Here is a 15,138-nt window from a genome sequence, read left to right on the forward strand (position 1 = left end):
TGGTTCCACTCATCTCTCACCAGTAACTCATCCTTATTTCTTAGCTTCGCAGTCATAGTTACTAATTTTGTGAATTATATCAATTTATTCTGCCAAATTTATTTCATGGGTATCTCTTTTTTCTTTCCAGTTGTGTATAAAAAGAGATTGAGTGTCTTTTTCGGGATTTCATCACTTGTTATCCCTAATAGAAATGCCTCTTTGGGGAAATGTGATCTTAAGAATCTTTTTAAATTCTGTATGAATCATCTCCCAGCATTCCTTAGCATATTTACACAACCACCACATATGGATGAGGGTTCCCTCTACCTCGTGGCACTTCCAACATCAATTTGAGAGGGGCAAAATTGCACTCAGCTGCCTAATTTGGGTTTGTGGGGACAGCTCCTGTTGTTTTAAAGAATTTGAAGTTAGGGTCACCACTCTGAAGGTGTAAGTTTTATCAGACAGAGATGTCAAATGATAGGCAGCTTCTTCAGCTATCATACAGATTCTAGATTTAGAGTTTGCATGCTAGTTAGACAATAACATAAGACACCAGAATTTGATTAGAAAATGAGGTTTTATTATCAGAGTCCTTGATACGGAAAAGAAATCTAAACAGCAACAGATATCAAGTTATGATTGAAACAGCAAGACCACAAAGCTGCTTCCAGAAAACTGGACCTCTCCCCAGATTCAGCTATTTCTGAAGAGGAGACAACCTATTTGCCTAAAAACACCTGCTTGTATACTATAAAATTGCCTCTGCCAAGCACACTTTGTGATGTCAACCTGTTAAACATTTCCTTTGGTTAGCGTTGATTCCAGGGCATATTTCCAGAAGGTCCTTAGCATCTGCACCCCAGATTCTGTTGGTGGTGCAAAACCTAAGCCCATTTCCCATTTCTTCATGACCTAGGATTTCAACTGTACACCTAAGGCAAATCTTAGTCTGGTCAGCAGAATCATTAATGATCAGTATTGGGGGCGGGGGGATCAACGTTCATTGTGGATGCATCAGTTAGGACTTGGTCAGAGAAAGGAGGCATGGAAGTCATTGGTTGGAATCAATCTACACAAAATGCTAATGGTCATTTTTCAGTCCTAATATGTGTATCCGTTTTCCCTTATATAATACCATTATTATTATTATTATTATTATTATTATTATTATTATTATTTAAAAAGACATTCCCTTTGGAGCCTTTTGGGAAATAATAAGCCTGGGATCCAGGTTTTTTCTTTTTAAATTCCCAATTATTTAATATCTGTAGTGCTAAGAATTAAATGCAATGTTTAGTCTTTTGTCTTCAGGTGCTCCTTCATGTTCAGATCAGGCCTCAATATAATAATGTAGCACTTGGGAATGAAGATGCAGCCCAGAAGCCCAGCACTGGAGGCCAAGATGGAGAAAACCTGAACGGCTACCATGTATTTCCCTTTGGTGCTCAGGTAGGTGGGCACAAAGGACACCCAAACACTGCAGAAGACCAGCATGCTGAAGGTGATCAGCTTGGCCTCATTGAAGGCCCCAGGCAGCTTCCTGGCTAGGAAAGCCACCGTGAAGCAGATGGCAGCCAGGAAGCCCATGTAGCTGAGGGCAGCGTAAAACATAGCAACAGACCCTTCATTGCATTGCAAGGTAATCTCTCCAGGCTGGGAGTGCTTGTCAGAGTCTGGGAATGGGGGAAAGATCCCCAGCCAAGTGGCGCAGATAAGAACTTGTACACTGGAACAGGAAATGACAATGGAGTTGGCTAAACCCTTCCCCAACCATTTCCTCACCCTACTCCCTGGCTTTGTGGCCAGGAAGGCCAGCACCACAGCAATGGTTTTTGCCAAGATGGAGGAGACGGCAACTGAGAAAATGATGCTGAAGGTTGTTTGTCGCAGAAGGCAGGTCATTTTTGTTGGCTGGCCGATGAAGAGGAAGGAGGACCAAAAGGAGAGAAGGAGCGAGATGAGGAGGGTGTAGGAGAGATCCCGGTTGTTAGCTTTGACTATTGGAGTTTCCTTGTATTTAATGAATATTCCAAACACAAGGCCAGTGGTTAAAGATAAGAAGAGGGCAAAGGATGTTAGGAGGCTCCCCAGAGATTCTTCATAGGACAGGAACGCGATTATTTTGGGGACACATAGATCTCGCTCCTTGTTTGGATGCTGATCTTCTGGACATTTGATGCATTCCTTGGCATCTGCATAGAGAAAGAGACTTCAATATCCTTATAGCATTAATACATCTACAGCAGTCTGAATGTTGTCACAATTGTGGGGAATGGTTGCAATATGGGAGAGATCAGGGAAGAACATTGTGTTGTTGGGAAGGAGAGAGATGCAGTGGTTAAGGATAAGAAAACACCAAAGGATGTCGTGAGGATTCCCAAATGTTCTTTATAGGCTAGGAAGAGAATAACCTTGGAAACACATTGATCTTTGTCATTGTTTAGATGCTGATCTTTGGGACCTTTAGTGCAATGTCCTGCATCTGAGAAGGAGAGCGACTCCAGGGTTATTGACATCAAGCTTACATCCACAACTGTCTTTGCTGTATTACATTCGATGGTATTTGTGTCAGAAAACAGGAAGGAACAGAAGCGATAGCAAGAGGAAGATATCTACTGGTAGAGGATATGCTTTGTACACAGAGGCCTATATCTGACATAAATTTAGACCTACTTGCACCCATTTCAACTGGTGTACCCTGAACATTGCACAATAGGATTCCTTCTGCAAATTTGATTTACGTTTTTCATATCTGCCCCAAAGTGCAGCCCCAAAGTGTGGAGGATTCACTGTGCATGATAAAGACTAGAACATGTCTTTAAAGACTGACCTGTTCCCCAACCACATATAGAGCAGAGGTTTAAACCCTTCACAGAAAATGTAAACAAATTCAAAATAAAGCCGGAACAGGCAAGAGCTTTTGTCTTCCCAGGATTCAAACACAGGTTATTGGCTCTCATCCTGTCCACCACTATCTTAAGGCACCCATCCAGAAGAACCGGAAGAAGAAAACCTCATTCATGACAAGACCCCGGGCCCCACAGTTCCCTTATATGATAAACACACATGGACATAAATAATTTAGGTTAATGGGCTAATCGGATGCTTTTAACAGGATACCCTTATTGAGGAGGGGCAGGCAGAGGCTACAACCTCCCCTCCCATCACAAAGGCCTACCCAATGCCTAACCTTACAAAATTGTGACGATTGCTATAAGGTAGGCGAAAACCAAATGGCTGGTGCCAATTTGCCAAGTGAAACAATTCCTACCCCGCCCCATCAATATGGCAGTCGACATATGTCCATAGCAAGGTCGCTGTCATAGCAACGCATAAAAACAGGGCAGGTGGGCTAGGCGAGATCCGGCGAGGAGGCAAAAAGAGGCCACCCCCTGGCTGCGCGACAGTTTAAACGGCCTACTGCCATGCCCCCCGCCATGGCGATTGGATGGCCAGGGGCGTGACGTGGCTGGGAATCCCCATGATGTGGGCGACATCCTCCATCCCCAAGCCAGGTCACTGGGGGTCCCGGATGCTGGTCCGCAACCCTCCCCCCCCCCCCAGGGAAGGGGAACGGATATATGAAAACCACAGACAAACAAAGCACAGTACAACAGCATCAACATTCAGCAGACTGGAGAGAAGCATTGATAACGGCATGGCCATCATTAAAAGTACCAGCGCATTGTACAAGCTGAAATAATAAATTTTTAAATGTAAAAAAATCTCAGAACCAAGCGCAGGGCACCAGCATTCTAGAGAGCAAGTCATTAAATCAGACGATGTGCTGAACTGGTTGAGCAGCTAAAGATTTGTTCGCCTGATGCTGGAATCACATCACAGCTAGCGGCAACTGAGGCTCCCTGGCAAGGCCATCCCATTCACTGTTCTTACCACTTTGTACTTACCACTTTGAACACAATTTTATGTTCTTCTTCATGGAACTTTGAAGTGTCAGGCATAGCTCTAATGGCTTTAGCCCAATCGTAGCAGAGTTTTCCTGCACAGCAAAGAAGCTGGAAAATGACTAGTCAGCTAGACTCAGAATAACTATTTACAGGATTTATTAAAAGGGAAAAGAAACCAGCAGAGTTTCTGCATACAAAACAAAGCAAAATAAATCCTTTCTTTCTCTCTCTCTCTTAACCATACACAGCACTCCTACTCCTAACACACCTAACACCAAACTGTGCTAGCATTCCTAGATAACAGAGTTGAGTGCTGGTCGTTAACCAATCAGAGTAAGTAGTTTCTAGGTCAAGCAGACCTTGGATTTCTGCCAAGAGTAAATTGACACTGCCTTGAGTTAATTGTGTGAAGCCAGAATCTGTAAGTTTTCATGAGAATCAATTAACAGAAACTGAACACTTCTCTGCCATGGTATTTCCCCCCCTCCCCCTTTAACATCAGGCTTACAGGGGTTTTTTGTTCATTTTGTGTTTTGCAAACAAAACAAATGGAATACCTTCCTGAGCAGAGATGGTCCCTTCTGCGCATGGAGCGCAAGCATAGCAACAAACTGGCTTTCCTTCCTGAGTCTCCTTGGCGTATCCAGCGTGACAGCTTTCAGTGCACCTGGAACGAGGAACGGTCTGTCCAGAAAGAGATGGAGAGTCACAGGAAAAGAATTAGGAGTATTTGTGGTTGGTGGCATACATTCAAAGATTTGTGCTTCAGACGCCGTGGAAACGTTGCTAGGCAGCCTCTTTCTCAGGCAACAAAATGTTCTGGGCCAGCCATGGCAGAACCTGCCCTTAATGCCCCCAAACAGGGCAGGTTGGGGGAGCTAAACACTCATTGGCTGGTGCTGCTAGGGGAAGGTTCCTTCGTACAGTGCAGCCCTGTAGATCAGGGATGGAGAACCTGCCACCCTTTAGATCTTATAGAATCATAGAATCATAGAGTTGGAAGAGACCACAAGGGCCATCGATTCCAACCCCCTGCCAAGCAGGAAACACCATCAGAGCACTCCTGACATATGGTTGTCAAGCCTCTGCTTAAAGACCTCCAAAGAAGGAGACTCCACCACACTCCTTGGCAGCAAATTCCACTGTCGAACGTGTGTGTTTATATGTAAATAAAGTAGATTAGACAACATGCTGAGTTGGTGGGGTCTGTCATGTGAAATGCGCAAACTCTGCGGATCCCTAAGTGTGCCGGTGTCGGTTGGCATCGGTCGCTGTGATGTTCGGGCTGAAGAAAGCTTACGAAGCTCCCGGACGATTGACCAGGAGGGAGAGAACATGCCAGTCGGGCATGTGTCTCTGCCAGAGTCCTACTCAAGTGTAGGCTGAACTCCTGACAGACTGTACTGGCAGGGGCTGATGTGCGTTTGAGTCCTACAACATCTGGTTCCTCATCCCTGCTGTACGTGTTTACATTGCGTCCCAGCATGCTCAGATTATTTGAGCTCGACACATGTCACAGACAATAAAATGATACACATCTCGCCAACCTTCTTAAACGTCTCGGGCCATGAAATAGCATCTGGGTTAATGGTGAACTTCAGGTCTGAGGATGTGCATCCCTCCATACTTCCAATCTTCACTCTGCCACGAGACTTATTGGGAAACTGCACCCAGTTGATGATGTCAAAGCTGGCTGGCAGCTCCCGACTCTCATCCAAACATTGCCCATCGATGGAGGTATTAGTCAGCTGGACTTCTCTTAAGAAAGGGTGGAGCTTGAAAGGACAGAAGAAAGAGCAGCATGTGTGGTAGGTAAGACAAATTCACAGAGAACTATCCTATCGATAGCTACTAGCCATGGTTAGCTAGCTAGCTAGAAACTTTATTTGCATTAGCCACTAGCCATAACAATAAAGTAAAATATACTGGAAATTGAGCTAAATAGTCAGCTTTAGCCACAGATAAAACATGTGAGTCAATAGGCTTTCTTTTCTCCCCTGGTCTCCTCGCTAGCCCAAATTGGACTAATTTAGCCAGCTAGCCCTGGTGATCATCTAATGTTTATTGGATGGAATTCCCACCTTAAATTGATTTTTGAATTCTGAAATTATTGTTATTCACGTTTTATACTGTATTTTATGTTGTTTTTTGTTGCATCAATTAAATGTTTTAAATTTGTTGTTAGCCACCCTGAGCCCGGTTTTCTGAACTGGGAAGGGTGGTGTATAAGTAAAAATTCATTCATTCATTCATTCTTTTGATTAAAAGAAAAAGAAAAACCTGAGGAATGTTAGATAGTTAATCACATAATAGATCTTTCTCTAATTGCCTCTGCTAAAAATATTATTTTTACAAATAGATAGTTAATCACATAATAGATCTTTCTCTAATTGCCCCTGCTAAAAATATTATTTTTACAATTATACTAAAATTAAACTAATTCTCAGCCCCATCTGAGCATTTATCCTACCCCCAACAGAGCAAAAACAAAAACAGAAATTTAAAATGCCACAGGTTAAAAACTATTTTAAAACATTGAAAAGCATTTTTGGCATTTGCCCCAACCCCAGAGTTTGTTTCAGTGAGTCTGGGCTTCTTCAGGACTCGCAGCAGGGCAATGTCCCTCTGGCGTCCCAGGTGTCTAAAGCAGAGCAGGTGAGCCTGGTCCCTGTTCTCTAGGCCAGGTGGAAAAAGGCCTTGCAGGGAGCAGCCTTCAGCACTCCCAGCAGGGTGCTTCATATTGGGACCAGCACACAACTCATCCGGACTCTACATATTTCTATTAGAAGTAACCCTCACTGAATTCAATGAGCTTACTCCCATGTAAGTGCATATAGTACTGCAGCCATAGTGGCTGATCATGGTTGCTGCTGTTTTCTGCTGTCACAGCTTGGTAACCTCCTTCTCTTCAACATTTTAAGGCTGGCCACTCATTATCATTGAGAGCCAGTGTGGTGAAGTGGTTAAGAGCAGTAGTCCCGTAATCTGGTGAACCGGGTTCGCATCTCCGCTCCTCCACATGCAGCTGCTGGGTGACCTTGGGCTAGTCACGCTTCTCTGAAGTATCTCGGCCCCACTCACCTCACAGAGTGTTTGTTGTGGGGGAGGAAGGGAAAGGAGAATGTTAGCTTTGAGACTCCTTCAGGTAGTGATAAAGCGGGGTATCAAATCCAAACTCTTCTTCTATCATTACGGGTGCAAGCTCAGTTTTATGTTCGTTTCATTTTTGAAGGAGAGCATATTCCACTGTTAGGCAAAATGAGATTGGCTACTCAAAGTGATAGATTTGGGGCACTACTGAAGAGAAATACCTGCCAAGGGTGCAGCCTCTGATGTTCCAGCCCACGTCCTCCAACCACCCTCAAGATCTGTCTGGATCTCGATGAATGAGCCATGTTCAAGGCCCGAACCACTGCTTGGACACTGTTGTACGTGCTGTAGCTGTCCTGGGAGAAAACTCTCTCAAACTCCTCCTCCTGCAAAGTCTCCAGCTTTCCTCCCTCTGTGCATCTTGTCCAGCCTTTCACAGACAACGCACGCTTTGAATATGAACAATGAAATGCTCTTTTCCAAAACCGTTCAAGAGCAGGCGAGAAGGGATTATAGTAGTCATATTTCATCCTTATGGGGGTCTTCGTTACAAAGGACAAGGAACCCCAGAGGTAACGGAAATCAACAAACAAGTACATGTTGATGTCCCAAAAAGTTGTTGTGATCCAGAGCTTTGACCCAGCATGTATTGTTTCAAGGAGGGTTTGCAAAATTGCAATCAGATCAAATTCGTGTTTAGAGTCTGCATAGTAAACAAGCACGCTAACTTGTCTCCACACGTCGCGGGATTCTCTTTTGAGTAACTCGTAATACGGCATCGTCCTGAGGACTCTCTTTGAAACGGCAACACAAATCCCATTGTGGGTCAGCAGAGGTCTCAAGGTGCTCATGAACCTCTCTCCATTGTCAGTGTTTGGAGCGACGAGACCAACCCATGTCCACTGGAAGTGCAGGAGGAGCTGGACAATCCCCAAGCACTGCGTCTCTTCTTTTGGGACCATCCGGTAGACAAAAGGGAACTGAGTTTTATAATCAAGAAGAAAGCCGTAACTGACCTAGTGAAGAAGGGGGAGAAGACGGATGATACGTTTCCAGGACAATAATAAAATACTTGTTAATCTGGAGTTACTAACATGTATCAGCAACCTCCAAGGGGACTCTGTGGTGTGCTTGTCAGTGAGTGCCAGTCTACTCAAGCCACTGTGCCCAGCACCCCCAAAACAGTGCTTTACTTCCCCCCATAGGACTGAATAGGTGATCTTTACTCAAAAGCAAGTGATGAACAGAGATCATAGAATCATAGAGTTGGAAGAGACCACAAGGGCCATCGAGTCCAACCCCCTGCCAAGCAGGAAACACCATCAGAGCACTCCTGACATATGGTTGTCAAGCCTCTGCTTAAAGACCTCCAAAGAAGGAGACTCCACCACACTCCTTGGCAGCAAATTCCACTGTCAAACAGCTCTTACTGTCAGGAAGTTCTTCCTGATGTTTAGGTGGAATCTTCTTTCTTGTAGTTTGGATCCATTGCTCCGTGTCCGCTTCTCTGGAGCAGCAGAAAACAACCTTTCTCCCTCCTCTATGTGACATCCTTTTATATATTTGAACATGGCTATCACATCACCCCTTAACCTCCTCTTCTCCAGGCTAAACATGCCCAGCTCCCTTAGCTGTTCCTCATAAGGCATCGTTTCCAGGCCTTTGACCATTTTGGTTGCCCTCCTCTGGACACGTTCCAGTTTGTCAGTGTCCTTCTTGAAGTGTGGTGCCCAGAACTGGACACAGTACTCCAGGTGAGGTCTGACCAGAGCAGAATACAGTGGCACTATTACTTCCCTTGATCTAGATGCTATACTCCTATTGATGCAGCCCAGAATTGCATTGGCTTTTTTAGCTGCCGCGTCACACTGTTGGCTCATGTCAAGTTTGTGGTCATGTCAAGATGCTCAGCATCAATATACTTCAGTCAGGGTTGTTTAGCAGCACAGTCTTACATATATCTAGGAGAAAGGAAGAGGCAAGGATACCCAATAGGGTTCGCAGGTGTGGAGTTGCACCTAACATTGGGGGGCCCGTCACACATGCATGATGTCAGATGTGTGGCTCACGATGTGCATGCCGCCCCTCCCAATCCAGCCAGGCCAACTCAACCCGCCATCCCCCACCCATCACCCATCACCCGCTGCCTTACTTTCATTTGCAGCTGCCACCACAAGGCTGAGACCACTTTGGTGAAGTCTCCTTTTCTTCCTGCCCCTCCACGAGGTCCATGGAGGCACCTGAGCACATTTTGAGATCGCCAGCACTCCTTCCTGGAAGGCGCCCTGGTGACCATCAAAGGGACATGCTGGGCCAAGACCCCGTGCCCTGCTGTGTCTCTGACAGTGATTGCCAGTGTGAAGGCCCCCTCAACATTGTGGGGGCTGAGGCCCTGCCAAAAGATATTGAGGGGACACCCCCTGGAACTGCCACTTCATCAGTGGCGTAGCGTGGGTTGTCAGCACCCGGGGCAAGGCAAATAATTTGTGCCCCCTAACCCGTGGATTTTAGCACTCGAGTCTCTTCCACTAGATTAGTTAGTGCGAGCGCGCCCCCCCCCAATGTTGTGCCCGGTGCGGATGGCCCCCCCTGCACCCCCCACGCTACACCACTGCACTTCATAGCTCCTCTATGAAGAAAGGGACCTTTTAGTTTGCAGAAGAGGCAAAGAAAAGGAGACACATATAAATGTTGGAAGATTCAGGACAGATCAAAGAAGGAACTTCTTCACAGAGTGCATACTTTAACTTGGATGGTTTTAAAAGGCAATGTTCTACCTCCACTGTTCAAGGCAGTGTGCACTGAATATCAGTTGTGGTGAGTCACAAGTTTTGTTGCAGTCAAGTTCTGCTTGTGAGCTTTCCCATCGGGTTGCCAACGGTGAGAGTAGGATGCTGAATTAGATTGGCCTGATCCAGCCAATTCTTAAATGTTGTTAATTGCAAAATAATGGCAATGTAATAGTCAGATTCAGGGGAGTTGCTGCAGGTGAAGTTTCCTTCGGAAAAACGGAAGTCTTGCTACAAAAAGGAACATAAACCTCGGCAAAATAAATGTTGCAAGTCACCAAAGGATCTCTAGAATTATACACAGTTGATTTTTCTCCCAATCCATCATACCTGTGGGATTTTGTAGATGCCCGACATGGTTGAAATCTGGCTGAAGATGTCAGAATTAGCACGTTCAAGAACTGCCAACAGGTTGTTCCGTCTTCCGCAATTGTAGTTCGGAATATTGATTTCCCCACCAGCCAGCAGGTCTAGCATGACATCGGAAGTGATTCTGCTATTGCAATAGTTCTCATAAATGTTGTAGCCCAGTGTGATGTTGGGTAAAATCCTAGAATCCTGATGGATTTTCTGAATGGTGAAGAAGAAGGACAACATATGCCAGTACCTTCTGAATTCAAACCTGCAATGCAACAAATATTTATAGTTTACCCTGAGATCAAAATGACACTTAATTCAGGCAATATTTCCAATTACAAAACAGCAAATTAAAAAACAACAACAGTAAATTTAATTCATGTTGGACTTTGGTATATTTTTATTGCTATATCTTGGTATATATATTTGGTATATTTTTATTGCTGCAGAGTGCAGAAATAAGTAGTTTGGCAAGACTGCTGGTTGAAATAAAAAAAGGAACATTATGAGTATATGCTTGGCTGCAGCCATTATCACAAAAGGTCCAAAATGAAGGTCCAACACAGACGGAAGAAGGAAGAAGGAAGAAGGAAGAAGGAAGAAGGAAGAAGGAAGAAGGAAGAAGGAAGAAGGAAGAAGGAAGAAGGAAGTAAAACCTGAGAGAAAGTAATCTGCATGGAGTTACTTAAGAAGGAATTGGAGAGGGAAGAATAGATTGTCTTTCTGCGTACCAACCCCCAATGGTTTAGGTAACTTACTGGATGCATTGCACCTTTGCTCTCAATAATTTTAAAACACAGGTAACAACTACCACAATTTTAAGCTGTAGGATTAGCAGTTCCTAAACAGTTCAGATAGAAGAGTTTGGATTTGATATTCCGCTTTATCACTACCCTAAGGAGTCTCAAAGCGGCTAACGTTCTCCTTTCCCTTCCTCCCCCACAACAAACACTCTGTGAGGTGAGTGGGGCTGAGAGACTTCAGAGAAGTGTGAATGGCCCAAGGTCACTCAGCAGCTGCATGTGGAGGAGCGGAGACGCGAACCCGGTTCACCAGATTACAAGTCTACCACTCTTAACCACTGCACCACAGTGGCTCTCTAATATCCAAGTTGAAGCCTGACTGCGAAATTAAACCAATGTTGGTGGCTGTGGGACCTCAGAGGACAGGGCTTTTCACAATGCAGAGATAAGCATTTGCACAGTGGATTTTGTCCTACTTTCTATAGAAAAGCTGCAACTCGGTGCTCGCTCAGGAACATTTGCCCCCATTCTATTAAGAAGCTTTGTGGGAGGAGAAAGAGGGGAGGCTGAACCTTCATTTAGATGCTAGATAAACCACATCGTCGCATAATATGTTATATCAAGCTGTTCAAAATGAGCCCTCTGGCTGGAGAACCCCAACGGGGCGCAGTTGTGTTCATGGGGCCCATCAAAGGGCAATTCAGAGCCAACGTTGGGAGAGTGTTTGACTAGAAGTTTGGGATTGCCAGGTAGCAAGGAACATCAGGTGAAGGAGTGTGAAATCAAGCAGCATATATTTTCTTACTCAGAGGTCCTCGTTAAGGGGGGGCTGGAGAAAATGTATGGCTTAATTCCAGCACCTTTTGGACATATGATGCCCCCAATGAGGTAGTCTCCTGGCCTGTAATAATTCCATGGGTCACTTTCATCCCTGATCAAATTCAATGGGCATTTTGCCTTCAGCATCTCACAAACTGCCTGGGGCATTGGCAGCAACAGAAGCAGTAGGAGCAGCAATATCATTCTGAATCTGCCTGCAACAGTTGCCTCCCTTCTGACAGCAATAATTTTAGATATACAGATTGAGTCCTGCTATTGAAAGGTACCAATAGTAAACCTCGCCCACTTGTCCCTACCTGCTCCAAATATCAGTGGTAAATGATATATTTCTGAAACCGTTCCTCCTTCAGGCTTAGTGCAAGAACTTGCCTCATTGCCCTTAATTATGGTGTTTTTCAGCCATTGGGGAAATCCTTGGAGTTTTGGTAAGAAGAATGGTGTGAATCACTGTAATTTTAATAATTATAAGGAAGAAGAATCGCCCAGCCCTCTGGTCCATCTGCGTGGGTGAAGGAAAATGTTCGGAACTGGAGAAAAACATGTTTTTTGGAACTCACTTGGGCCAGAGAGGGAGGGCAGGTGGCCTTGAAAACTTTCCATGAGAAACGTCTTTGGAATTGCTAGGACCAAAATTTCCTCCCTTCCTTCCTATATACAAAGAATGCAAAGCAGTTGTCACACTGCAATTCATGTGGCTGCCAGTAGGTGGCCAGGTGAATGAGAAAGCAGAGCAGGTTCCCAGGCAAGCTGTTTCTTTTTTTATTTTTATTTTTAATTAATTTTCCTTCAATAAAACAAACAACAATAGCCTAAATTAGACAACATAAACTAGCCATTACAATTTTTCAATAATTACAACATCTTATTAATGTCCCTATTATCTACGCATGTTGACCTCCCTCCCTCCCGATTTCGGGCTTCTTGGTAAATCTTCCTTTTTTGCAGTTTCGTGGTTAATACAACACACGTCATAAGATTTATGTGATACCTGCTGTGGTTTTAATATTTCTGAAATTTCCTTCAATGTATGTTATAAATTTGTTCCAATCACTAATAAACTTTGCGCCTTTTTGGAATCTAATTTTTTGTGTCATTTTTGCTAATTCGACATATTGAAATAGTGTTATTTGCCAGTCTTTAACAGTTGGGATGTCTGGTTCTTCCATTTTTGTGCTGTTAATATTCGAGCAGCCACTGTCGCATATTGGAATAGTGTCTGATCTTCTTTTTTAATTTCGTCCCCAATTATTCCCAGTAGGAAGGCTTCCGTTTTTTTAGAGAAGGTATATTTGAGTATTTTTTTTAATTCATTATATATGAGTTCCCAAAACTTTTTAATTTCTTCACAAGCCCGCCACATGTGGTAGAAATTCCCTTCTTTAATCTTACATTTCCAGCATATTTTATTTCCCATTTTATACATTTTTTTCTAATTTCACCGGCAAGCTGTCTCAAGGAGTATGGCAGGTCCTTAATTTACGTCAGAGAATCCATACAATATATTTGCCTAGAGTGTGGGAAGAGCATCCATAACCTAATGGTGTCACCAGTGCTTTTTTCAAGAAAAATAGGTGCTGGATCTCACCATGAAGTTGTTACAGTAAGTCGCCAGACGATTCAGGGCAGCCATGAACAGACGCTGGTGCATCTGGTTCGGGTGCAAATCAATTAAATGCGCCCCACCTCCCTTGTTCTCTTAGATTCAGGCGGATGGTTAGGGCAGCTTGGAAGGGCCCTGTGCGCACGCAGTGATAGAGGCCTGGCTGGTAAGCTTAAAGCCTACTGCTGCTAAATGGGAGGGAGAGTGAAGAAAAGGAAATATTAATTCGTCCCATCCTGTAGCTTGACTAATCATGGCTAGGAGAAGCTAGGAACTAGGTGGATTCACAGATATAATAAAAGCGTAGGCTCCTGCACTCTGGCCAGCTTCCGTTTTGAGTTTAAATGTTGTTTAGGCTTCTCAGAAGTACAGTGGTGCCCCGCAAGACGAATGCCTCGCAAGACGAAAAACTCGCTAGACGAAAGAGTTTTCCGTTTTTTGAGTCGTTCCGCAAGACGAATTTCCCTATGGGCTTGCTTCGCAAGACGAAACGTCTTGCGAGTTCCTGTGAGTTTGTTTCCTTTTTCTTAAAGCCGCTAAGCCGCTAATAGCCGCTAAGCCGCTAAGCCGTTAATAGCCGCTAAGCCGCTAATAGCCGTGCTTCGCAAGACGAAAAAACCGCAAGACGAAGAGACTCGCGGAACGGATTAATTTCGTCTTGCGAGGCACCACTGTATGTAAAGGCATGCCCACCTGAAAGGACTGAGTTGAGTGGGAGCGGCCACCGAAACCATATAACACCGGTCCTGAAAGACCTACATTGGCTCCCAGTACATTTCCAAGCACAATTCAGAGTGTTGGTGCTGACCTTTAAAACCCTAAATGGCCTCGGCCCAGTATACCTGAAGGAGCATCTCCACCCCCATTGTTCTGCCTGGACACCAAGGTCCAGCTCCGAGGGCCTTCTGGCAGTTCCCTCACTGTGAGGTTACAGGGAACCAGGTATAGGGCCTTCTCAGTGGTGGTGCCCACCCTGTGGAATGCCCTCCCATCAGATGTCAAGGAAATGAAGAACTATCTGACTTTTTTTTATAATTAATTTTTATTCAATTTCCAATGTACATTTTATCCAAATTTTACATTCACCTTATACATAAACATCTTTTGGACTTCCTTCAACCTATCTGACAATTCTCCATATTATCACTGCCTCTCACATTTCTTAATTTTATGTTGCACTTTACCTCTTTTGATTTTAACCTGTTTTTCAAACAACATTTCAATCAATCTTTTTCACAAAGCTTCTTGAAAGCCAACAAGCGTTAGTTGCTCCTCACATACATTTTTGATATATTCTGTAAATTTATTCCAGTCCTCGGAAAATCTCTGATCGCGTTGGTTCCTTATTTTCCCAGTCAGTTTGTCCAACTCTGCATATTCCGTCAACTTCCTCCTCCATTCTTCCTTGGTCGGCATTTCTTCCTGCTTCCATTTCTGGGCCATCAAAATTCTTGCTGCTGTCACTGCATACCTAAACAATTTCACATCATTCCTACTAATTTCATTCCCTACTATTCCAAGTAGAAATGCTTCTGGGTTCTTAATAAAGGTATATTTCAACATTTTCTTCATCTCATTATAAATCATTTCCCAGAAGCATTTCACTTTCTTACATTCCCACCACATATGGTAAAATGTTCCCTCTTTTTCTTTACATTTCCAACATTTGTTACAAAGTTTATACATCTTACCAAGTTTCATCGGTGTTACATACCATCTGTACATCTTTTTCATTACATTTTCTTTTATTGTTAATAGTATTGTTGTTATTATTATTATTACTATTATTATTATTATTACTATACCGGAACTGCGCTCTGCAGCGC

The 15,138-nt window shown here is 43.9% G+C and overlaps 2 protein-coding genes across 5 annotated transcripts in view; one reads left to right on the forward strand and one right to left on the reverse strand.

Moving 5' to 3' along the window:
• LOC310670277 (uncharacterized protein) overlaps positions 1–15,138 on the forward strand; it is a 99,522-nt gene that overhangs the window by 12,735 nt on the left and 71,649 nt on the right. The window lies entirely within an intron of this gene.
• Positions 1,241–10,425, reverse strand: LOC310671960 (vomeronasal type-2 receptor 26-like). The gene is made up of 5 exons (XM_083428382.1): positions 10,103–10,425; positions 7,205–7,999; positions 5,441–5,668; positions 4,451–4,577; positions 1,241–2,177 (listed from the first exon to the last, which is right to left on the reverse strand). Exons 1-5 carry the CDS (start codon positions 10,367–10,369, stop codon positions 1,279–1,281), a joined length of 2,316 nt encoding a protein of 771 aa, XP_083284508.1. The 5' UTR covers positions 10,370–10,425; the 3' UTR covers positions 1,241–1,278.

Source organism: Podarcis tiliguerta, assembly GCF_965153285.1.
Source record: "Podarcis tiliguerta genome assembly, chromosome: 2".
NCBI classification, from domain to species: Eukaryota; Metazoa; Chordata; class Lepidosauria; order Squamata; family Lacertidae; genus Podarcis; species Podarcis tiliguerta.